Here is a 24729-nt window from a genome sequence, read left to right as displayed (position 1 = left end):
ATCCCATTTCTCATGATGTTCACTTTAATCATTTGATTAATTCATCTGATGTCTCTACTGTGAGGTCACTCATTTTCCCTCTGTGTTGAGTAAGCATTTTGTGGATTGATACTTTGTATAAATAACCCATTCCTCAAACTTTTAATTTATCTATTTACTTATTTCTATTAGTATGAACACGTGGTCTCCTGTTTTATTCAATGGGTGATAATCCTTTGTTATCATTATTTGTTCTGATGCTCAAATTGTCTCAGATATGACCAGTGGAAACCTTGTGTGCCTGCAAGCTCACTTTTGTGTCTTTCTGGCATATCTCCATCATAGTTTGTTTTTTTCTTAACTTTCACTTCTTATAATCTTCCACTTTATTAACATTTGAAAAAAAGCAGTGGCTTCAATATCATAAATAATATAATATATAAGGAGACAGGGCTAGAGAGTAGAGAAATATTGGGTTGGCCAAAAAGTTCGTTCAGGGTTTTCAGAAAGGTGGTATGGAAAACCCCGAAAGAAATTTCTGTTTGGAAACTATTGGCTAACGCAATAGTTTCCAAACAGAAAAAAGAAAAAAAAAGAACTTTATTCAACAAGCTCTCTATGACCCACATGATTAGCAAATGTTGAACTGCATTTTCACTCTTTGTCTTTGCATCTTTAACCAGCTATTCTGGCTCAGGCTTTATTTATTTGGGGGCAATAGCATGAAGAGCTTTTTATTTAAATTAAATTTTGTTGGAGTATAGGTGCTTTTCAATGTTTTGTTAGTTTCTGCTGTATGGCAAAGTGAATCAGCGATACATATAGTCCCTCTTTTTTGGATTTCCTTCCCATCTGGGTCACCACAGAGCACTGAGTAGAGTGCCCTGTGCTATACAGTAGGTTCTCATTAGTAATCTATTTTATACATAATAGTGTATATATGTCAATCCTAATTTCCCAACTTATCCCACCCTCCCATGCCCCCTAGGTATCCATACGTTTGTTCTCTACATCTGTGTCTCTATTTCTGCTTTACAAATAAGTTCATCTGTACCATTTTTCTAGATTCCACATGTAAGTGACATTATATGATATTTGTTTTTCCTTTTCTGACTTCACTCTCTGTATGACAGTCTCTAGGTCCATCCGTGTCTCTACAAATGACCCAGTTTAATTCCTTTTTATGAGTAATATTCCATTGCATATATGTACCACATCTTCTTTATCCATTCCTCTGTTGATGGACATTTAGGTTGCTTCCAGTCCTGGCTACTGTAAATAGTGCTGCAATGAACACTGAGGTGTATGTATCTTTTTGAATTATGGTTTTCTCAGGGTATATGCCCAGGAGTGGCATTGCTGGGTCACATGGTAATTCTATTTTTAGCTTTTTAAGGAAACTCCATACTGTTTTCCACTTTTCCCAGCACCACTTACTGAAGAGACTGTTTTTTCTCCATTGTATATTCCTGCCTCCTTGTCATATTAGGGGATCAAAGGTGCGTGGGTTTATCTCTGGGCTTTCTATCCTGTTCCATTGATCTATAATTCTGTTTTTGTGCTAGTACCACACTGTCTTGATTACTGTAACTTTATAGTAAAGTCTGAAGTTGGGGAGCCTGATTCCTCCAGCTCTGTTTTTTTTTTCTCTCAAGATTGCTTTAGCTATTCAGGGTCTTTTGTGTTTCCTATAAATTGTAAAATTTTTTGTTCTAATTGTGTGAAAAATGCCATTGGTAATTTGATAGGTATTGCATTGAATCTGTAGATTACTTTGGGTAGTATATTCATTTTCAAAATATTGATTCTTCCAATCCAAGAACATGCTATACCTGTTTGTGTCATCTTTGATTTCTTTCATCAGTATCTTATGGTTTTCTGCGTACAGGTCTTTTGCCTCCTTGGGTAGGTTTATTCCTAGGTTGCAATGGTAAATGGGACTGTTTTCTTAATTTCTTTTTTTGATCTTTCATTGTTAGTGTATAGGAATTTAAGATATTTCTATGTATTAATTTTGTATCCTGCAACTTTACCATTTTCATTGATTAGCTCTAGTAGTTTTCTGGTGGCATCTTTAGGATCTTCTACGTATAGTATCATGTCATCTGCAAACAGTGACAGTTTTACATCTTCTTTGACAATTTGGATTCCTTTTTCTTCTCTGATTGCCATGGCTAGGACTTCCAAAACTATATTGAATAATAGTGGCAAGAGTGGACATCCTCGTATTGTTCCTGATCTTTAAGGAAATGCTTTCAGTTTTTCACCACTGAGAATGATGTTTGCTGTGGGTTTGTCGCATACAGCCTTTATTATGTTGAGGTAGGCCTCTATGCCCACTTTCTGAAGAGTTTTTAATCATAAATCGGTGTTGAATTTTGTCAAAACCTTTTTTTGCATCTATCAAGATGATCAGATTGTTTTTATTCTTCAATTTGTTAATATGGTGTATCACATTGATTGATTGGCATATATTGAAGAATTCTTGCATCCCTGGGATAAATCTCACTTGATCATGGTGTATGATCCTTTTAATGTGTTGCTAGATTCTGTTTGCTAGTATTTTGTTGAGGATGTTTCTGTCTACGTTCATCAGTGGTATTGGCCTGTAATTTTCTTTTTTAGTGATATCTCTGGTTTTGGTATCAGCATGATGGTGGCCTTGTAGAATGAGCTTGGAAGCATTCTTCCCTTTGCAATATTTTGGAATTTTGAGAAGGATAGGTGTTGACTCTTCTCTAAATGTATGAGGGACTTCTCTGGTGGCACAGTGGTTAAGACCCCACACTCCCAATGCAGGGGGCCCAGGTTCAATCCCTGGTCAGGGTACTAGATCCCACAATGCAATCCGCAACTAAGAGTTCACATGCCACAACTAAGGAGCCTATGAACTGCAACAAAGGAGCTGGTGAGCCACAACTAAGGAGTCTGCATACCACAACTAAGGAGCCAATGAGCCACAACAAAGGAGTCTGCCTGCTACAACTAAGACCTGGCGTGACCAAATAAAAATAAATATTTAAATAAATAAATGTTTGAAAAAATTTGCCTGTGAAGCCATCTGGTCCTCGACTTTGGTTCATTGGAAGATTTTTAATCACAGTTTCAATTTCATTACTTGTGATTGATCTGTTTGTATTTTTTATTTCTTCCTGGCTCAGTCTTGGAAGGTTGTCCCTTTCTAAGAATTTGTCCATTTCTTCCAGGTTGTCCATTTTATTGGCATATAGTTGCATGTAGCAGTCTCTTATGATCCTCTGTATTTCTGCAGTGTGAGTTGTAACTTCTTTTTCATTTCAAATTTTATTGATTTGAGTCCTCTCCCTTTTTTTCTTGATGAGTCTGGCTAAAGGTTTATAGATTTTGTTTATCTTCTCAAAGAACCAGCTTTTAATTTCATTGATCTTTGCTATTTTTTTCTTCATTCCTATTTCATTTATTTCTGCTCTGATCTTTATGATTTCTTTCCTTCTACTAACTTTGGGTTTTTTTGTTCTTTCTCTAGTTTCTTTAGGTGTAAGGTTATAGGTTGTTTGACATTTTTCTTGTTTCTTGAGAGAGGACTGAATTACTACAAACATCCCCCTTAGGACTGCTTTTGCTGCATCCCATAGGTTTTGGGTCTTTGTTGTCATTTGTTTCTAGGTATTTTTTGATTTCCTCTTTGATTTCTTCAGTGATCTCTTGGTTATTTAGTAGCATATTATTTAGCCTCCATGTGTGTGTGTTTTTTACAGTTTTTTTTTTTTCCTGTAACTGATTTCTAATTTCATAGCACTGTGGTCAGAAAAGATGCCCGATAGGATTTCAATTTTCTTAAATTTACTGAGGTTTGATTTGTGACCCAAGATGTGATCTATCCTGTAGAATGTTCTGTGTGCACTTGAGAAGAAAGTGCACTTGAAAAGAAAGTGTATTCTGCTGCTTTTGGATGGAATATCCTATAAATATCAATTAAGTCTACCTGGTCTAATGTGCCATTTAAGGCTTGTGCTTCCTTATTAATTTTCTGTCTGGGTGATCTCTCCATTGGTGTAATTGGGGTGTTAAGTCCCCCACTATTGTGTTACTGTCGATTTCCCCTTTCATGGCTGTTAGCATTTGCCTTATATATTTAGGTGCTCCTATCTTGGGTTCATAAATATTTACAATTATTATATCTTCTTGGATTGATCCCTTGATCATTATGTAGTGTCCTTCCTTGTCTCTTGTAACAGTCTTTATTTTGAAGTCTATTTTATCTATGAGTATTGCTACTCCAGATTTCTTTTGATTTCCATTTGCAGGGAATATCTTTTTGCATCCCCTCACTTTCAGTCTGTATGTGTTCCTAGGTCTGAAGTGGGTCTCTTGGAGACAGCATATATATGGATCTTGTTTTTGAATCCATTCAGCCAATCTGTGTCTTTTGGATGGAGCATTTAATCCTTTTACATTTAAGGTAATTATTGATATGTATGTTCCTACTGCCATTGTCTTAATTATTTTGAGTTTGTTTCTGTAGGTCTTTTTTTTTTCTCTTGTGTTTCCTGCCTAGTTCCTTTAGCATTTGTTGTAAAGCTGGTTTGGTGGTGCTGAATTCTCTTAAGCTTTTGCTTGTCTGTAAAGCTTTTGATTCTCCATCGAATCTGAATGAGATCCTTGCTGGGTAGAGTAATCTTGGTTGTAGGTTTTTCCCTTTCATCACTTTAAATATATCCTGTCACTCCCTTCTGGCCTGCAGAGTTTCTGCTGAAAAATCAGCTGATAACCTTATGGGGATTCCCTTGTATGTTATTTGTTGCTTTTCTCTTGCTGCTTCTAATATTTTTTCTTTGTATTTAATTTTTGTTAGTTTCACTAATATGTGTCTCAGCATTTTTCTCCTTGGGTTTATCCGGTATGGGACTCTGTGCTTCCTGGACTTGGGTGACTATTTCTTTTCCCATGTTAGAGAAGTTTTCAACTATAATCTCTCTTTTTAAAAAATTAATTAATTTATTTATTTTACTTATTTATTGGCTGTGTCGGGTCTTCGTTGCTGCACACGGGCTTTCTCTATTTGCTGTGAGCAGGGGCTACTCTTCATTGTGGTGCACAGGCTCCTCACTGTAGTGGCTTCTCTTGTTGCAGAGTCAACTATAATCTCTTAAAGTATTTTCTCAGACCCTTTCTCTTCTTCTTCTGGGACCCCTATAATGAGAATGTTGGTGTATTTAATATTGTCCCAGACGTCTTGAGACCATCCTCATTTCTGTTCATTCTTTTTTCTTTACTCTGCTCCATGGCAGTTATTTCCACTATTCTATCTTCCAGCTCACTTACCTGTTCTGCCTCAGTTATTTTGCTATTGATTTCTTCTAATTTATTTTTCATTTCAGTTATTGTGTTGTTCATCACCATCTGTTTGTTCTTTAGTTCTTTTAGGTCCTTGTTAAACATTTCTTGTATCTTCTCAATCTGTCTCCATTCTAAACAGAGATCTTGGATCATCTTTACTATCATTGTTCTGAATTCTTTTTCAGGTAGATTGCCTATTTCCTCTTCATTTATTAGGTCCTGTAGGTTTTTACCTTGCTGCTTTGTCTGCAACATATTTCTTTGTCATCTCATTTTGTCTAACTTACTGTGTTTGTGGTCTTCTTTCCACAGCCTGCAGGGTCATAGTTCCTCTTGCTTCTGGTGTCTGACCCCTGTGGGTTTGTGTAGGCTTCCTGGTGGGAGGGACTGGTGCCTGAAGTCTGGTGGTTGGGGCTGAATCTTGTCCCTGTGATGGGCAGGGCTGCATCAAGGGGTGTGCTTTGGGGTGTCTGTGAGCTTAGTACAACTTTATACAGCCTGTCTGCTGATGGGTGGGGCTGTGTTCCTGTCTTGCTGGTTGTTTGGCGTGAGGTGTCCAGCACTGGAGCCTGAAGGTGCAGGAAGATGTGTGGAGCCAGGTCTTAGTGTCAGATGGAGACCTTTGGGGGAGCTCACACTGATTAATATTCCCTGGGGCTGGGAATTCTCTGGTGGTCCAGCATCCTGGACTTGGAACTCCCACCCCAGGGGCTCAGACCTGACCCCTGGCTGGGGTACTAAGACCCCACAAGCCATGTGGCAAGGCCAAAAAAAAAAAGGGAAAAGAAGACAAACAAAACCCAAGACAAATAGCAAAAACAAAAACAAACAACACCAAAAGAAGAAAAAAAACTAAAACAAAACCTAAGACACATGATAAAAACAAAATAAAAAAGACCAAAAAACACAAGAGAACCAAACAAAAGAACCCCAAAATGAAAACAAACAAAACAAAAAAATAAAAACAGAATGCAAACTTAAAAAAAGCAAACATAAAACAAACACACAAGAATGATGAAAAAGAAAACATAAAAACCAAACGAAGAACAAACCAAAACCAAAAAAAAAAAAAAAAAAAAAAGTGAAATAAAAATCTTTAAAAAATATTTAAAAATTTAAAAAGAGAAAAAAAATAAATGAAATAAAACAACAGAAATGAAACAAAAAAAATTTTTTTTCCTGGGGCCTCCACTGTCAGTGTCTTGCCCCCACCATGAGCCACAGCCAACCCCCACTTCCCCAGGAGGACCTCCAATACCTTTAGGTAGGTCTCTGAGCCTGCTGTGGGCCCTGTGGGGGCAGCTCAGACTCTACCTGGCTCTTGCACATAATTGCCCCCAAAGTCCACAGCTGCTTAAAGCTAGACTGGTCTTAGTTGTGGGAACACTGGTTGTCCATTCAGATATCCCACAGATGCAGGGTTTACGAAGCTGATCACAAGGATTTAACCCGTGGCTTGTGCAGCTGCAGGGAGAAATTTCCATTCCTCTTCCTTAGTCATACAGCTCCTGGGGCTCAGCTTTGGTTTTGGCTCCACCTCTGCATGTGGGTCACCCTCAGGTGTCTGTTCCTCACCCAAGTAAGGCTGGCTGGGGCATACTTGCTCACTCGGGTTGGGGAGGGATAAGGTGGCCACAACTAGGGTATGTGCGCTAGCTTCTATGGAATCCCCCTCTAGTACCTGCGGCAGCAGAGACTGGCAAGAAGTAGCAACAGACTGGGGCATGCTTGCTCTGGTGGGAGTCCCTCCCAGTGCCCGCGGTCTCCCAGGAGACTCAACTCAGGCTGGGGTGCGGAGGCAGGGGCTGGTATATGGGGAGAGTCCGTGATGGCGGCCCTGCCTATTGCATGCCACTCAACAATGGCACCTTGTTTCCAAGGAAGACCACACTTCCTCCAGGAGCATCCCTAGCCACCAAGCCCCTCCATCCCATCTCCTCAGGTTGTTTCCTCATAGCTGACCTCCTTACTCCCATCCCTTCAGGCTGTCTCCACGCAGCCAACAGCAGTCCTCTCCCTGGGTCACTCTCCTAACCCCATGCTTTAGCACTCAGGCCCTGCCTGCATTGGCGGATTCCTATCTCAGACTGGGGCGCCCAGGGCTGATTCCCAAGGAGGCTTTGGTGGAGGCAGCACTCAGAAACATGGAGCCTGCATGGGTGGAGGAGGACTGTGCTTAAGGGGCGGGTGAGCTTGCTCAGATGGGTGCCCCTCCCAATGCCCGTGTAGGCAGAGGCCCGCAGGTGGGGAAGAGGGTTGCAATGGTGGCCCTGCCCCTTGCACACCACTCAACAGTGGTGCCTTGTTTCTATGGAGGCCTGGGTTACAACAAACTTTTTCAGTTGTGGAGTTCCTTACTCCTGTCCCTTCAGGCTGTCTCTTCACAGCCAACAGCTGCCCCCTCCCTTGGTCTGCTCTCCAAACCCTACTTTCCATCACGCAGTCCCCCTCCACGCCAAGAGACACACAACACAGGCTGGGTGCACAGAGCTGCAGCATGGACCATGTGCGTAGATGTTACTCTGTCCTGCCTTCTACAGACCAGTTGCTGTGTTCCCCTCTGAACCCCTGAAGCTCCTTCTCTGTTCCAGCTGATTCCCCCTCCATGAGAGGGTCTCTCTAACTGTGGGAACCTCTCCTCCCTTCAGCTCCCCATCAGGGGTGCTGATCCCTTCACGTTTCCTCTTTTTTTTTTTTTTTCTTGTCCTTTTAGGTGTCCAAGGTCTTCCACTAGTGTTCAGCAGGTGCTCTGTGAGAACTGTTCCATTTGTAGATGTATTCTTTTTTTTCTAAATTTATTTATTTTTCGCTGCATTGGGTCTCTGTTGCTGTGCACAGGCTTTCGCTAGTTGTGGTGAGTGGGGGCTACTCTTCGTTGTGGTGCACAGGCTTCTCACTGCAGTGGCTTCTCTTGCTGCAGAGCACAGGCTCTAGGTGCACAGGCTTCAGTAGTTGCAGCACACAGGCTCAGTAGTTGTGGCTCACAGGCTCTAGAGCGCAGGCTCAGTAGTTGTGGCACACGGGCCTAGCCACTCCGTGGCATGTGGGATCTTTCCGGACCAGGGCTCAAACCCATGTCCCCTGCACTGGCAGGCAGATTCTTAACTACTGCACCACCAGTGAAGTCCTGTATTCTTGACCTACTTGTGAGGACAGGTGAATTCCATGTCCTCCTATTCCGCCATCTTGACTCCTTCCCACTCTCCATCATGTTTTGAGCACTTCCTTACTTTTGGCCCAAAAAGATGTTCCAGACTCATCTTATACTTTTCCCTGTCTCAGCTCTGAAATTAGACATTTCTTCAGGAAGTTCTGTCTCCTTTTAAGTAGAAAATGGATTTAGAAACAAAAATTTGGGCACATCGGTGTGCTTACTGCTACTTGTGTGTAGTTGACCCCAGTCCCTTTCAGTGGATAGAGCCAGGGAATATCACACAGACACACCCACAATACACATTTACATCTCCATTTTCTGTATCTATCACATATATTGAAAGCCATGGGTTCACACCAATGGCTCTAATTCCAATCCAACATAGGAATCATTCTAATTTCCTCCCTTTACATATTTGTAACTATAATCTAACAAAAGTGAAAAACCCTGCCCCTATTTGCTTATATACTAGCAAGTAAATATATTAAGAAATCTCTTTTATCACTGCCCCTACCTCCCTCTCCACCTAGACGCCCTCCTTGCCCCGCTCGAATACTGACATCCAGTGCTAGGCCACCAATGTCTGTCTCCCTCCCTCGGACCTCTCACCAGCAAAAAATGCCCTCCTCACCCCAGGTTCCAACACCCTAGTGCTGGGCCACTGCTGCTGTCCTCTTTCCCATGTAGCTCCTTTAGATCCCATTGAAGTTCTGATATCTGGTGCCCAAATGATGCCAAGCCACCATCACCACTGTCCCACATAAATAACTGCCTCATTCCTCAGCCTCCAACACCCTCAGCCAGGCTTCTCTCTGGCTCAGATGTCCTCCTTTTTTTTTTTTTTTTTTTTTAATTTATTTATTTATTATTTTTTGGGGGGAGGGGTACACTGATCAGATGTCCTCCTCACCCTCTGCCATGCCACAGGGATGCCATCATTGCCCTACTCAGGGCCTGATAACCATGTTGTGTCAATGACTCAAACAGACACCCTCATAATGTAGCTTAGGCTCTGACACTCCATGCTGAGCCATCATGGGCACTCCCCATGCCCCGAGTTGAAGCCTACCTACCCTGCCCAAATTTCCCAATGACTTCTGGACTCGGGGAAGGGATTCTGTTTTTTTAATGAAAGCTCTTTCCTCCTGCTGTAATCTGATAGCCCATACCTGGCAAACAATTAAGCCAATTGTAGGCAGACTACCTATTATCTGTGTCATAATTTCTTTAACCAGAAGAAATTTAATAAAAAGAGTCCTTTGTATAAGGTAAACAGACTCCACTAAAACACATCACTGATCTCAGTCCCCAACACTCCAAGAGGCAGGGTCCTTAACTGAGGCAACGGCTCAGAGGATCAGTACACCAATTTTACAGGGTAGTAATCCTATCTCCCTTATGCACTGTACCTACCCAATCTTTCCTGTATCGCAAGACATGTTTTTAAAAGTCTAGTAAGTTTTGTTTTTGTTTTTTAAAAACTGACTGGAACTTATGTATGGGAGAAAAAAATGTGAGTTAACTTCCCATTCTAAGACTATTAAGAGCCTACACATTACACGGTTCTATTTACTAAAGACATCTTTCAACTTTGAGTGAAAAACTGAATGTTTGACAAAAGTGAACCGTGAATCAGAAATCAATGAACAGACCCAAGGTGGCCTCTTAACTCATTCAGCAAAGAGTAAATCACTTCTTTTATGACAGAATTCCCTGATACTTAAGCATCCTTTCAGAGTGAGTGTAGTGATCCAAGGAGCCATTTCTATTAGTTATTCCTTCCATTTAGTGTGGCCTCTGGAATACATTTGCCAGTGAGTAACTCTAACTTAAAGATTTATCCATGATTCACACAATTTCCACCTTTCTCCAAAAACAGCATTTCCCAAAGTGTGTTCCAGGAAACACTGGTATCTCAGAATGTTAACATTTGTCATGGAATTAAAAGGGTATGGAGCCAAGTAAGTTGGGAATACCTGGGTAACACAGATTTCTCCACTGTAGGACTTTTCAGAGCCTATATTACATGAATCTTAAGGAGACAAAAATGAGCCAGAGCTTTCCCTTTCCCAGACCCCAATATTACTCAACTACGGTACCCTTTTAAATGGCACATTTCTTAGAACTAATGTTCTGTAGAAAATATGATGAAAAAAATTCTTTAACGTTTAATAATAATATATCTCAATTAAAAATCTTAGGCCATTTACAAAAAAGGAAAATATAATAAGTTAGATATAGGGACAAATATTCAACTCACTAATAATCAAAGAAATGCAATTAAAATAATGTGAAAAAAGGAGAAAGAGAGAGAAAAAAGAGAGGGAAAAAGAAAAAAGAGAAACAAAAGAAAAAAGAGAGAAAAGACAAACGAAAAACAAACAAAAACAATGAGAACTCTTCACTTGTCAAGAACACAATGAATTCAACAAACGATATTGGTGAGAGTATGGTGACCCAGGCGTTCTTGTACTTTGCCAGTAAAGCATATCTTTTAAGAAAATAGTACAATTCTTTTGGAAAGCAGTTTGGCAAATGTTTTAAAAATGTTTATGTCCACTAACTTTTAAATGGCCCATCTGAGATTCTCCTCCTAAGGAAACGATCCAAAATGAAGAAAATGTTTCATGCTCAAAGATGCTAATGGCTATACTTATAATAGTAAAAAAGAAAAAAAAAAAAGAAAAAGGAAATCGCAAATAATGAAAATTTCCAATTTCAGCAATTTCAATTTTCAGTAATATAAATTCTGTTACTGAAATTTCTCAGTAAACCAAGGTACATGATACATGGTATGCAACCACGAAAAACATTTTTATTAGCATGCGGGAAATGCTTCTATTATTATGGTACCTTAAAACTGTGGGCTTCAAAAGTCTAAATACAGCTCCAGTTGCCCCTTGACACCCATGTAAGATCCTTTAGCATAACATTTCTTCCAAAAGTACAGTGAGGTAGAGCTGAACTTTTAAAGTGATTTTCAGACCCTTAAAAAAATTATTGTAAAAGCACAAGAAAGCCCTACTGAAATGGGAACTGGGACAGCTGGTTAGGTCACTTACCAGTTAAGTGTTTTACTCACAAATCCCAGCAATTCAAATCTGTACCTCAGCAAAATTATTATTTAATACATATCATGAACCTTCAGAGCTGCTTGGGAACATAAGATGGTGACTATTAACTCTGAATTCTAAGGGTCTACTTATCATTTATTTAATTCAAAAAGTAAAGAAAGCATCCCAAAATGCTAGCAATATTTATTGGGGAGGTGGAGGTAGGGACACATATTAGGAGAGATTTTTCTCTTCCTTCCTACTGCTTTCTGAATTTTCCAAACTTCCTATAATGGGAATGCATTACTTTTTTAGTAAATGTTTTAGTGAAATACAAGGCATGTTTTACTTTTATAGCCATAAAAATTAAAGTTTACTTGTTAAAAAGAATAAAATAAAAGGCAAATACCTGTCCTTTTGTCGTGTAATCTGCCAAGATGTTAAGCAGCTTATAAAATACTTCGAACCAGGGGAGATAGCTGGGGGAAGAAGAGGAAACACACGAAATATTAGTACGCAGGTCAAAAACTTGAACAGGAGTTAATTCAAGACGGTACATTTCAGTTTCTCTCTACATCCTAAAGAACCTTCCTGTCATAGGCTGTGCTAGAAACACAGACTGGTAAAATGTTGATTATTTCTGAGATTTTAAAAAATCGCCTGTGTAAGGCAGAGGACTGAATATCCATTATAAATAATTCCCATGCCTCAGAGCTAGAAGAGGTTCATAGAGAAGAAATTCAAAGCAGACTCTACAATCAGGAATCATCTCTGAATAGCACTCCCAGGCCTCTCCTACAATACCCACCCCTTCCAGGAAAGCTTCTATTCAAGTTTCTCACGATTGGACACACACAGCCACACACACATACAGCACTTCCACTGCTGCTATGTGCAAGGTGTCCCAAAGTCTCCATGAGCCTGAAACCATTCATCAAGTTTTCTAATATAATGCACCCTTCTCTGTACTTATTGCAAAAAGAGCTCTAACTCTGTGTCCCCACTGCCCTCCACTGGGTCCTGACCATCATGTCCCTTAACTCTGACAGCCTGGTCTTGACCTTACTCGACCCTCTGTGTGGCTCATAGAATGGTCTTTCTAAAATGCGAATCTAAGTGGCACATTGGATTAAATTCCTGCAGTGGTGCCCCATCACTACAGGAATTCTTAGGACAGTGTTCAAGGCTCTTCTTTCAGATCCTTGACTGTCTCTCCGTCTGGCCTTGCTCTGTACCCCTACATACATACTCCTCTCATTGCAGCCATACTCCAAGGAATGCTCAGGCATCCTCAAGCCTACCTGAGCTAGCAATGCATACACTTGGCACTTTTCTCCCTCTGACCTTCACGATCTAGTCTAGCTGATTTCTGCTCATCCTCACTACCCCCTCCCCATCCCCACCTCTTGTGCCCTAATTTTCTCTCTTCTGTGCTGCCCTGTCATGTGCAAACTCCTGTTATAATAGTCCACACACCATGTGGCACTCAATGGTGTGTCGGTCTTCCTAACAGACTGAGCATGACGAAGAAGAATTACTTTGTCTTCCCAGGGCCAGGCACAGAGCCTGGCAAACCCTCAGTGCTCAGTGTTGATGGAACAAACAAAACCCAACAAAGACTAACAGCAAAGGTGCATTATTGCTATAGAATTATTGTTGAAACATATCCCTACTCCCAGGAAGTTTTTTCACTTAAAATTTAAATGGCTTCTTTCTCCATAAGAAACTTTTCCAAAGCGACATCAAACGGTCATGTGGGAAGAGTGCCGTACCAAGCTCTTGCTGTCCTGCTCGCATCTGCCCTGCTGCGCTAACAGTGTCCGTTACTGATAGAGGCGAGCGCTGACTCCATCCTGCCAGGCAGAGGGAAATCAGCGCCCTGGACAGATTACCAGCTGTACTGCTGAGGGTAATAAATGAAGTGAGAGGCAGTAGAGAGGACAGATAAAGCACACAGTTCTCTGTCATTAACGTCTGTCTGAAGCCAGCACATGCTACTGTAAAATTTAAGTAGCTTATCAAAATATACTGATAAGCAACTTAACTTTTCACTTCTATGACAGTATTATCACTTATGTTAATATGTTTCAATCAGTTCTGGCAGCTGCATATTGATTATTACAGAGCAAATGACTGCTGCCACTTTACACAGCATTTACTTTGGCAGAGTAATGTAAACATTCAAGAGGGATTAGGGAGGAGATAAGTTTCTCCCTTCCTATTCTGTTAAATAAACCTTGGCTGAGTTAAAAGCCATTATAGAAGGAACAATAAATCCCCTCAGAAGAAAACTCCTGCCCAGATTAGAGGACTCTTAGTAAACAAATTCAACTAAGGATTACAAATATCTTTTTTTCTCCCCTGAAAGAAAAAAATACCACTAGTTAAATCCAGCAGGAAGTGGGGAGGGGGGGAGTGGTGGTGTGCGCGGTGCCGGAGTAAGAAGAGAAAATATTTTCTTGTAAGGAAACTATGGCTTCAAGTAAATGAGAGAAAAGCTGAAGTCATTTTAGGAAAACCTGATGAAGTGACTTGGGACAGGCTGGCTTCTCTGATAATTTAGCACTGTGGTATACAGGAAGCAGTTCTGGCCACTAGGTTCAACTGGCCAACATAGTTTGGACCCAGAACCTCACACCTCCGCATCCTCCCCTGCTGTGAGGACACAGGAGGGTGACGTGGTACAGTCACCCAGCCTACAGCAGACTGTGCCCAGGTTCTCATACACAGCCTCGACCTCACCAAATCGATTCTTTTTGGCTACGCTAAACAGACCCTTCAGCCAGTTTTGTAGTTACCCTGGAAATCAGCCATCTCTTTCTCCCTTCAGCCTGACCGGACACAACTGTTCCCCACATGTTGTCCCCTGTGCACTGACAGATGAATATCTAGTGATGGCAGTGTTAAGGTCTTGAAACCAAAACCCAGCTGTCTTCTTCTTCAAAGGATCCCTCTTTTCCCCTGTTGGGAGGCCAGGGTTCACAGCTGAACTTTATCCAGTGGCGTTTCCTGTACTGCTTCATTAGTGCCTACACAACAGCTTCGCGCTGCCTGCAAGGGTGCAGGTGAGGATATGGAGACCCTCCACTCCATTTTGTGCTCGTCTGTCAGCATGGAGTAAACACTACTTCCCAATCCAGAGACAGGAAACAAACACTCCATTACGCCGCTCCTCCCTGGACAGCTAAAAAGGAGTCCCAAACATCTCAGGGCCTGCTCAATTTGCTACCTTTATGCAACTGCTCAAGTGTGCAATGCAGAGCATCACCATGTGGTGGGCTCAGTCCAAGGCTGGGGCCAAAAATCCCAATCACAAAGGGTACCTGTACTCAAGAAGGCCACAGTCCTACATGGGAAAAAGAGACATATAGAACAAGGAGTGATAGTTTAGGTGGGCGGAGCTGGAACTCTTTCCCAAGTGGTTTATTTAGCCTAGGCTTTTGGATCAAATTATTAAATTATAAGGGAGCATTACCATGACCCAATCAGCAGAGCCTTGATGGGGAAAAGCCAAAATGAGAAAAGCCTGCTTCCCAGGCACTAGCTTCAATCCAAGCCTCTCTTGCCAATCATGGGTCAGGTAACTGTCCAAGGCTCTGTCCGCACTCCCTGACTTGAAAGTCAAATGAAGAGGCTTTTGTTTTGTGTGAGGCAATACAAAGTCTTAAACTTGAGAAGAGCTCAGGCAGCACCCAAGTGTTCCTACACACATGGCCTCATTGACGTGGACTATCATAAGCCTTTGTAAGATGTGCAGGGGCAGGTCCCAGAGATTGTGCATATAGTCAAAATCACCCATAAAAATGCCCTTAAGTTGACTCCAATGTACAGCAGTCTTGGTTTGCATAACTAACAAAGCAGCCTGAGTTTGGGGAACTTATTGAATAAAACTGCCTCTGTTCAAATCTGTCAGCTTGGTGAGCTGCTTACCCTCCAGGTGAACTTAGGAACTGAGTCCAATGGAGGACAGATGACTCACTTTTTTAATCTCACTCCACTGAATGGACTTTCAGTATAATCATTTCCACACATGTATAAGTGACCTGTAATAGTGTGTATATGATGGGATTCTGCTCCAGCGTCTTAAATACTAAAATAGAAAACCATTAAAATTTTAAAAAGCTCTCCCACTTCTCTTACTAATAGTTCAGTTCAAAGCCTTTAGACGAGCCCAGAGAAGAGAAGGGGGGGGAGGGAGAGATGGGGTGTGGGGTGCAATAGTGGCAGAGGCTGACCAAGTTGAGAAAGGTGGCCACCTGGGAGAAAAGTAGCTATGAGCAGGATGTCACAGCACAAGCATGGAGAGAAGGATATCCCCGGTTGGAACAAACTGGCACAGAGTTTGGAGCCCAAGTGGGGTGAGGAGGGTTCCCGGGTAAGAAAAAGTCAGGGCTCCAGAAGGATAAGGAGAGTGTCTACACAGGAGGTGGCCTGGCTTGGAGTGTCAAAACTCAAAAGGGGTAAGAAGCGTGTTTAAGTAGGGGAAAGGCCTGCACTGGGTAAGGAAAGCATCTATATTAATAGAAAGAAGTTGACTAGACTAGTGTTAGAACCCAAGAAGATTAAAAAGAGGATCTGGAAGGCAGTCCAGTGTAGGATGTCAGAGCCCAAGTGGGTAGGAGGGCTTCCATGAAGGACGGCCAGGCAGAATCCGAGCAGTTGAGAAGGATGTCTATGACAGGAGGAGGCAGGAGTGATTGCCTTGCCTATGATGTCAGAGTTCAAACGGCGTGAGGAGGTCAGCCACAGAGGAGGGGGGCTACAACAGAGGGAGTTTGGTTACACACAGGGGAATAGATCAAGACTGAGCAGACAAGTAAATATATAACAAGAACCAAGCACATTACTATCAGAGAAGAGAATTACAAATATGGATGGGGAGAAAATAAGAATGAACCCTACCATGCTGAACTGCAATTAGATGTAACTATATGAAATCATGGAGCTAGACAGATACAAGAAATACAAATACAAGTGTATATATGTACACACATATGTGTATATACATTATAGATAAAGCTAGATATTCTCTGGCTAGAATATCTCTAGCTCTAGCCACTGAGGGATCTGGCAGAGACTTCCCAATTATAATAAGCACACTTAATGCCCAGATCCTGGTTTCTAAGTACCATTCTTCACTAGAAGGAACCAGTGCTCCTTGAAGAAATGTCTGATTCCAGGGCCAGGGCTGGGAAATACCTTGTGCTAGAAAAAAGGCAGTGTTCAACATACGATTAGGACATACCAATGGGACACAAGAGCTAGTATGGATGGGTTTCTACTGGCCAAATCTGTGACAATTTGAGCATCAAAACAAATAATGATAGAAAGAGATCATATAATAATAAGTAAAATAGGAAATCACGAATGTATGCTGGAATAAATAAGCAAATTAAAAGTGTGGTAGGCACAGGATAAGGATATTCCTAGTATACTTTTTAATTACAAAGGGGAAAAGAATGGAGAATCCTGGAAGACATGCCCTTAATTCAGTAGTGGACTAACTGAAACAGTGTACCACCTGGTAGAATGCAATGAAAAGAACACAGCATACTATCATATTCCTGCCACAGAAGTAGAATCTAATTCCTGAGGAAATACCAGATAAACTCAAACTGAAGGACCTTTTACAAATAACCTAAATGTCACGTTCATAAAAGTCTAGGAAACACTGAGGAGCTATTTCAGAATAATAAGGCTAAAGAGACATGACAACAAAATGCAACATGTGATTCTGAACCTATATCCTTTATACACACACACACACAAGTGGGGGAGTCCCAGTATTACATGGTAGCATTGCATCAAAATTTATACTAATTTTCTGATTTTGATGATTGCAATGTAGCTATGTAAAAAAAAAATTTTTTTTAATACATACTAAAGTATTCAAGGGTTACTGGGTATTATTTTGGCAGTATCTCCCAAATAGGGCATTTGTATTATACTCACAACTTTTCTAAATGTTTGTTACTGTTTCAAAATTAAAATAAAATGGGGAAGAGAGAACCTAAAGAGTCTCTTCTTCCATCAAAAGTAGACCAACTACTTAATATTCTTTATACAATAAGTATACAGAATAATGACATGAGTTGGGAAAATAAAATAAAAAAATTTAAAACCATGGGAGGAGTATGCAATGGAGAGAAGAGCTGGTTGTAACTGTGGGTGGAGTCAATATGCATCACACAGAGAAGGTTGGGCTTCAGCTAAGTCTTGAAAGAGGCTGTTCTCGGCGTATGAGAAGAAGGTTGGAAGGGGTGGGGATACAGAGCAATAGAGGCAGGGAAAACTCATGAGCAATGGCTTGTAGGCACAAGCCTCTGGGCCTGACTTGAGAACTGTGTGCTGTTGGAATAGCCAGAGAGTAGGGTGTGCAGGCTGCAGGATGAAGGATGAGGTAGGGGGCCAGGCTCTGGAGGGGCCCTCATATGCCAAACCCACAGGCCTCCCTTTAATTCTGAAATCAGTGGGGAACCAAGGGGCCAGTTAAAGAGAAGTTCTGAAGATGAGTATTTAGAGCCAGGCAGAAAGAGATTATTTCCCCCTCACCATAGTCCAGTGGATCATCTCAGCCTTACCAGAGCCAGTGTCCATTCTGCTACCCTAAGAGGAAAACCTTAGGTAATATGATCTCCTTTTACACGTAATTTGAGAAAGATCAATATAATGCTCTGGCTCTAGTATGAAAGAGATGAAAAGTGCTTTATAATAAAAACTTTACCATTTAAGCACTCAAGCACCATTATATTAGAAGATATAATGAAATAGTACCTCCCTGAGGGGCCTGTCGCAGATGTGTGTCTACTCATGCTTGGAATGATGAGTTTAAGGCTAAGAAGAGCGACATACAATACAGTCTTCCAATTTTTCTTGGTGATTTCCACTGCCTGAGGAGCTCTTAAAACTCCATTGTGGGTACTCTAAGAGAGGTATCCCTTCTTTTCTTACTTCCTGTCAGTAGACTTTGCCAAGATTCATTGGATGACAAAGCATCCCTTGGCTAAGGCTACTTGGCCTTCAGTTTTTAAAGCTTTCATATTACTCCCCCCTCCCCCATCCAATTTAAACAAGCAGAGTAGCATGGCATGTGGGGAGAACACAGACTTGAGTCAAATAACCCTGTATGAATCTCAGTTCTGATACTTAGTAGCTGTGACACCTCAGGGAAGCACTCTCTCAAAGATTCAATTTCTTCTTCTATAAAAAGATATACACCATCTATCTAATGTAACTGATGTATACAGAGATACCAAACCTGGGGCCTAGAATACTCTTCCTGTCCTTCTCTTCCTAACATTCTTGGTGCCTGTTTCAGAGGCTCCTCCAGGACTCTGTATAGGAATTCCTCATGTCCTGCAGTCACCAGAGTGGACAGGAAAGTACAAGCTGTTCTAAGAGGAAAATACTCACAAATGATATGACTGCTTAAACCAGTAAGTCCCCACTCAGCTCTTCCAGTTTGACCAGCATCTATACCTACTCCTCCGTCAGTGTCTCGGTTGGTCAAACGTCTACAATACAAAGCAAATAAAACTACAACCTTTGCAAAGGATGCAGGAATTCATGAAGCCCTTGTTAGAGATGCTGGACATCTGCTCAGAGTTGAGGTGACTAACAAAGTGACTAACAAATGAAGACCTGGCAGCATTAGACCAGGTATCAAGGGACGAAGAGAAAAATCAAGAAAAACAAGAATGGTGGCACAATAGTCACATCAAAAGAAAATAAATTCAATATCAAAGGGGTAAGAGAGGCCTTGAAGAAATTGATGACATCCTCAAATACTTTTGGAAAAGTGACTCCTTTTATAACTATGCTATGAAAGTCAAACATGAAGTGTTGCTACATCTGAAAAATCATAATCCCCCCCCCAAAAACCCTACTTGATTCATTATTCTAAGAATTAATGTGTTGTTGGAATAAAAGCTAGATTTTGTCAAAATGAATTTATTTTCAAAGTTTGTTTCATTTTTTTCTAGATAAAAATTCTAAATACCCCCCCCCCCATTTTTACTATAAAATTTACTTAAATAAGTGCATTTTAGTCCCAGAATATGAGGCCCTCCTGGGCTAACTACCCTCTATGAAGACTCACCTTAGTTCTTGATTAGTATCAACTCCATGGGAACAAGGATCAATGACTGTGTATTGACTGTTTAATCTCTAATGTGTGCCTGGCACATGTTAGACATCCACTAAGTCAGAACTTCCCTTGACAGATGTAACTCATCCTGTAGTTTCTAGTAAGGCCATTACCACCAGAACCACAGAGTAATAGTCAACCGACGCTTATTGGGAGGAGGGACTCCAAATTTAGGAGGCAGAATTTTGGTTAGAAAAATGATCCAGAACCAAAAACAATTCCTATCAACGGACTGCTGGTGTCTGTGACAAATAGCTAAAATAGAGTGAGCAAATATTCAAAGTAGATCAAGAAGTACCCACAAACTTAAGATTTCTTGCTCCTTGCCCATCCCTTCAACACAAGTAAACTCCTCTATCTACTTTTTTTGTTTCTACTGCCAGTACTATGGGAAAATGTCCCAAACCAAGCTGATTACTGCAGTTTGGCAACCTAATTTTTCAAGCACGGGTGAACCTCTGAAATTGCCCAAGAATCCTCTAATCTGTTAGTGTATCAGGCCCCAAGTTCCCCACAGAGTCTGCTCTAAACTTATTCTTTTTCTCTCATCTGCAATCCATTTCTCCTGCTCTTCATAAGATACTCTTCCCTCCAAACTTACTGAAGAGAAAAGCTCTACTATGAGCTTGCCTCTCTCCCACTCCTACACCTCTCATGTCCTCCCCTTTCCCTCCCAACTGGAGGTGAAAAGTGGGAAGACCCTAGACCCCAAGCACACTGCCTTCTATAAGACTTATCTTCTCCCTCACTACACTCAGCCAACAAGCATTCCCATCTTTAAGCCCAACAAAAACCACCCATGTGTGCTGGTCTACTGTTCTCAAACTAGAGCCTTAGCACCAAGGTGCACACATTCCTCCCTATGAGAAAAACATACCACATCCTCCTGAGCTAACCACACTAAGCTTCAATGAACATTTTCTGGAATTTAAAACTGAGGTGACGTTTACAGTCCAAACATCACACATTTCCACATCATTCACTTTTCAAATGCTGCAGTCAATCATCCATGAAACCACATATTTCTCCATATTTTATTAAGACTCATCCATTATACGGCTGGTACACTGCAAGGTGCATGGAGAATGAGACCCAGGATCCAGCATTTGGAGAGCTCACTTTCTCATGAAGGAAGCAGACACATTGGCAAATAATGTCAGGAGCAGTGTGTCTGTGCTATGACAGAGGTTCACAGAAGGAACAGAGGAGAGGTTCTGGAAAGTCTTCCCACAGGAAGTGACACTTTGCTGATCAACTTTACACACACACTGCAAAGTCAGGAGACCCACCTGTTCTGTCACTAGCTGTGGCCTGAGCTGTGTTTCTCCTCCCCTACGTGTAAAATGGAGATATGCTATCTACCCTCACATGGCTGTTGTGAAGGGGAAACATATGCACTCACCACTGAGCCTGGAACAGAATAAACAATGTTTTCCCCTGATGAAATCGTACTCTTTTGCCATTAAGATCAAAAGTTGGAGGAACCTAGATAAGGAAAACAACAACAACAACAATAAAACAATCCCCTCTGGGAGATCAGAGCCGGTCTCACTCAATCTGAGCATCCTGCTTTGCTCACAGTTGCTAATCTCAAATTGTAAACTTATTATGGTATCCAGTTAAGCTCAAGAATCTCTGATTTATGTCCATAATTAACATCCCATTGTGATACCTATTATATCTATGCAGGAAAATATATTGTATGTACTGAATGAGCAGAAATATTAATTTGCATTAGGGAAAAAACCCAACAAGCTCCCGTAAAACATCTGTGCTTACATAAATCTACCCAAACATACACTTGGATTTGATTTTGGAAACAAGGTCTTTTCTCTCTTGATGGGTATTCAATAATTGTTGCTTTTAGAGAGCAGATCTGTCGTCTTCTTTTCTATGACAGTATTACTATGATTGAGGGAGATTGCTCAGGAGGAAAGCAAGGAGGCACTTTTCTGTTATCACCGGTGAAGTGTTGGTAACAGAAGATCTGTGGAGTAATGACACCTGCACTGACAATTCAGTGTAATTCTCAGATATTTTCCATTGAGCCTAGAGAGGGTGAGCACATAGGCTTTTCATCATTTTCCTAAGAGAGTTTATGAAGCAGCCCACTCCTGTATTCACACACCTGCAAGACTTTTTCCCCATTCAGAGCATCTTATTTTATGGTTTAAATTACTACTGTAATATAAGGTAATTGGTTAGTGAGGGTCTAACCATGGCCCACCTTACAGAAGCTTTCATAGACTAAAAGAGAAACACATTGTCTCTACTGGGAAAAAAACAAACAACCCACAACAAAAGGAAGAAATGGCTACACAAGAAGTCCTGTCTTACTTTCAGAAGTAAACAACAAAATTAATTATCCCACTGAGACACCATTTGATATTATTCTCATTTTAGAGCTTGGAAGTGGAAGCTAATGGGGAGAGGGGGAAATTTATCAAGCGATAAGTGCTTCGAAATATTATCCTTTACAATAACTCTATAGGATGAATTATCATTCCATTTTACAGATGAGAAAACTGAGTCTCAGAAGTGAAGTGACTTACCTAGGACAGCAGAGCTACTAAAAGCATAACTCAGACACAAAACGAGTCCAATATGATCTCTATCCCAATCACTCCATAAAACACAGTAGTAGCTGTACAACCTGATCAAGGACAATAGTCAATCCTGAGATTAGGATTTAAGATCCTTATCTCACAGTTCTCACTGTAATGCCCTGATAAAATGAAAGCTTGCCTCCAAAGCCCCCTCAGCTCTAAGCATCCTGAGCAGTCCAGCTTTGGCTGCCTCCCAATAATTCAGCATGTTTTCTTACTTTGTCAGCTCCAGGGACACTAGTCATGTGTCAGCTCTTTATTGCTTTAGGAATTAGTGTACATGTTATGTTCAGAAACACAAATATAAATAGCTTGATTTAAAATGTTTTAATCAAGCATGGCAAAAGAGATATCTTAAGTTTCCAGTGCTTCGCGTCAAAACCCAATGCCTCTGCTACCTTAGAGGTGTATTAACAACTTATCTAGAAAAACAATGGCCTGTGTCATACATTCTTAAACAGACTGTTGCCCTTTTTAAAATTTAAAGCATAAAACTTTAAATGTATGCTTATGGTGACAATTAAGGAAATGTGAGATTAGACAGGGCATCAGTTTTCCACAAATAGCACTCATTTAAGTTCATTTCCACCCCAGATCTCTGCTTGAATGTTATATCATTCAATCGCAAATCTCTCTATAAAAGTGTCTGGCTGTCTCTTAAAACCATTTACGCTCTACGCATCAATGCCTTTCCTTGGCAACTTTTTCCATATGCTTAACATCTTTCAGGAAAGCAGTTCTGTCTCAATTCACAGGACAGCACACCAAATCAACACAAGCAGGCAGACAGGTAAAGAAAAGGAGGAGGAGAGATGGGCACAAAGAGAGAAAGTAGGATGTAAATGTAGCTGGTCCAATAAAAGTAATGTTTTAGAAGGCAGAGTTTTAGGCCAAAAGAAAACTAACCAACCACCTATCCCCAAGCAATCAGAGAGCCCTGAACTTGAATTTATAACCCAAACACCCTGTACCATATGCAACTTGAGACACACAACTGGTAGCACTACTGGGGATTTATGACTTATGACTTGTTCATATTTAATTTGTAACCAAACACTTCCCCTTCCTCTTAGCTACCTTAGAAGTCTTGATTAACTCTTGTTTTCACAGGTCAGAGGTTAAATAAAGGAAGGGAAGCATTCTGGGGTGAGACTGCCCAGAGCACCACATCCAAGAGTGACCTGTGCTAGGAACATTAAAATAAGTGATAAGATTAGAGATTGTTCAAGACAGCTGATGTTCAAAGCCTCCTTTGGGTATGAAGCAGGATCTTGCAACTAGAGAGCTGGCAAGAAAGGCGGACAGGAAACTGCTCTCAAGTTACCTTTCACGACAGAGCAATTCTCTCACCAAGAGCTTTCCCCCAAAATGTTTTTTGGAAATGAGACTGAGATTTTAAGGGAAGGTGAAACGGGAATTTGTATAAGCCAAACAGCCCTTCTGCTTGCTTCATTCTGCCACAGGCATTTGTCTTGCCCACCAGATGCTCCTACTCCAAAGAAAACCTCCACGGCTATCTCATTTTGGTTGTAGACTTGGGCTAGCACAAGGGAAGCAAATTTCTTGTACACACAGAGAGAGGCACAGCTACCCTGCCGAACAGGGTATAATTTGTCCAACTGCAAGATCCACCTCATTCCGAATACCTCTACTGCTGTGCCACTCATCATGCACGATGACCACCATTTATTCTGGAATACCAAATGCCAGGAGCTTTACACGTGTATTTGATTATTTACTCCTCATAGTAATTTATTAAGTAGGTACCATTACATCCCCAGATAACATATGAGAAAACTGAAGCACAGAAAAAGTAACTTGCTTAGAGTCACACAGCCACAGAGTACGTGAGGGTTGGATCCACGTCTGTGTGACTTGCTGTATCAGTAGGTATTTTTCTGAAAAAAAAAATATTCCTCAGGGAATAGTACAGTAAAGTACACACTAGACAGCACATACACTTTATATGCGATTAGGTGCTTTCAAATTGTCAAAATGGGACAATCATTATGCTCATTTGTTTTATAGCTAGCTTTCATTCTTTCATTCATTCGTTCGTTCCTTCTTTCCTTCATCCATTCGTTGCCTAATATAAGCCAGGCACTGGATAGAGAGTTGACTAAGGCATAGCTTCCACTATAGTAGACCCCTGATTTAAATGTGTATGTGAAACCATTATGGCATTAGGAATGATCTGATAGAGGCAACAAAAACAAAACCTGGAAAATGTGAGAAGTAATGACTGGGCCACCGTGCAGGAAGCTAAGGCAGGTGTTTTCTCTGCACCATAATCACAGAAAACAGCCAGAGCCCGGAGCAGGCAGTTTCCTCAGCTGAGCCCTTCAGCAGGATGGAGGAATCCAATCTCAAGCAACCTGAGAAGATGGGCATCCAGTACAGGGTGATCAGAGTTGAAATATAAAATGCCATTAGTCACTGTCTGTTGTTTCCCTGACAAAAAATCCTGCCCCT

The 24729-nt window shown here is 41.1% G+C and overlaps 1 protein-coding gene across 4 annotated transcripts in view; it reads right to left on the bottom strand.

Annotated features, from left to right (window-relative positions):
* DENND1A (DENN domain containing 1A) overlaps positions 1–24729 on the bottom strand; it is a 517643-nt gene that overhangs the window by 268926 nt on the left and 223988 nt on the right. For all 4 annotated transcript variants that reach the window (XM_057721732.1, XM_057721733.1, XM_057721734.1 and 1 more), the window contains exon 6: positions 11915–11984. In XM_057721732.1, the coding sequence (XP_057577715.1) occupies positions 11915–11984 (70 nt within the window). The remainder of the gene's footprint in view (positions 1–11914; positions 11985–24729) is intronic.

The sequence above is a fragment of the Hippopotamus amphibius genome, chromosome 2 (genome assembly GCF_030028045.1).
Source record: "Hippopotamus amphibius kiboko isolate mHipAmp2 chromosome 2, mHipAmp2.hap2, whole genome shotgun sequence".
In the NCBI taxonomy this organism is placed as follows: domain Eukaryota; kingdom Metazoa; phylum Chordata; class Mammalia; order Artiodactyla; family Hippopotamidae; genus Hippopotamus; species Hippopotamus amphibius.
This window is presented reverse-complemented; position numbering and strand designations above follow the sequence as displayed.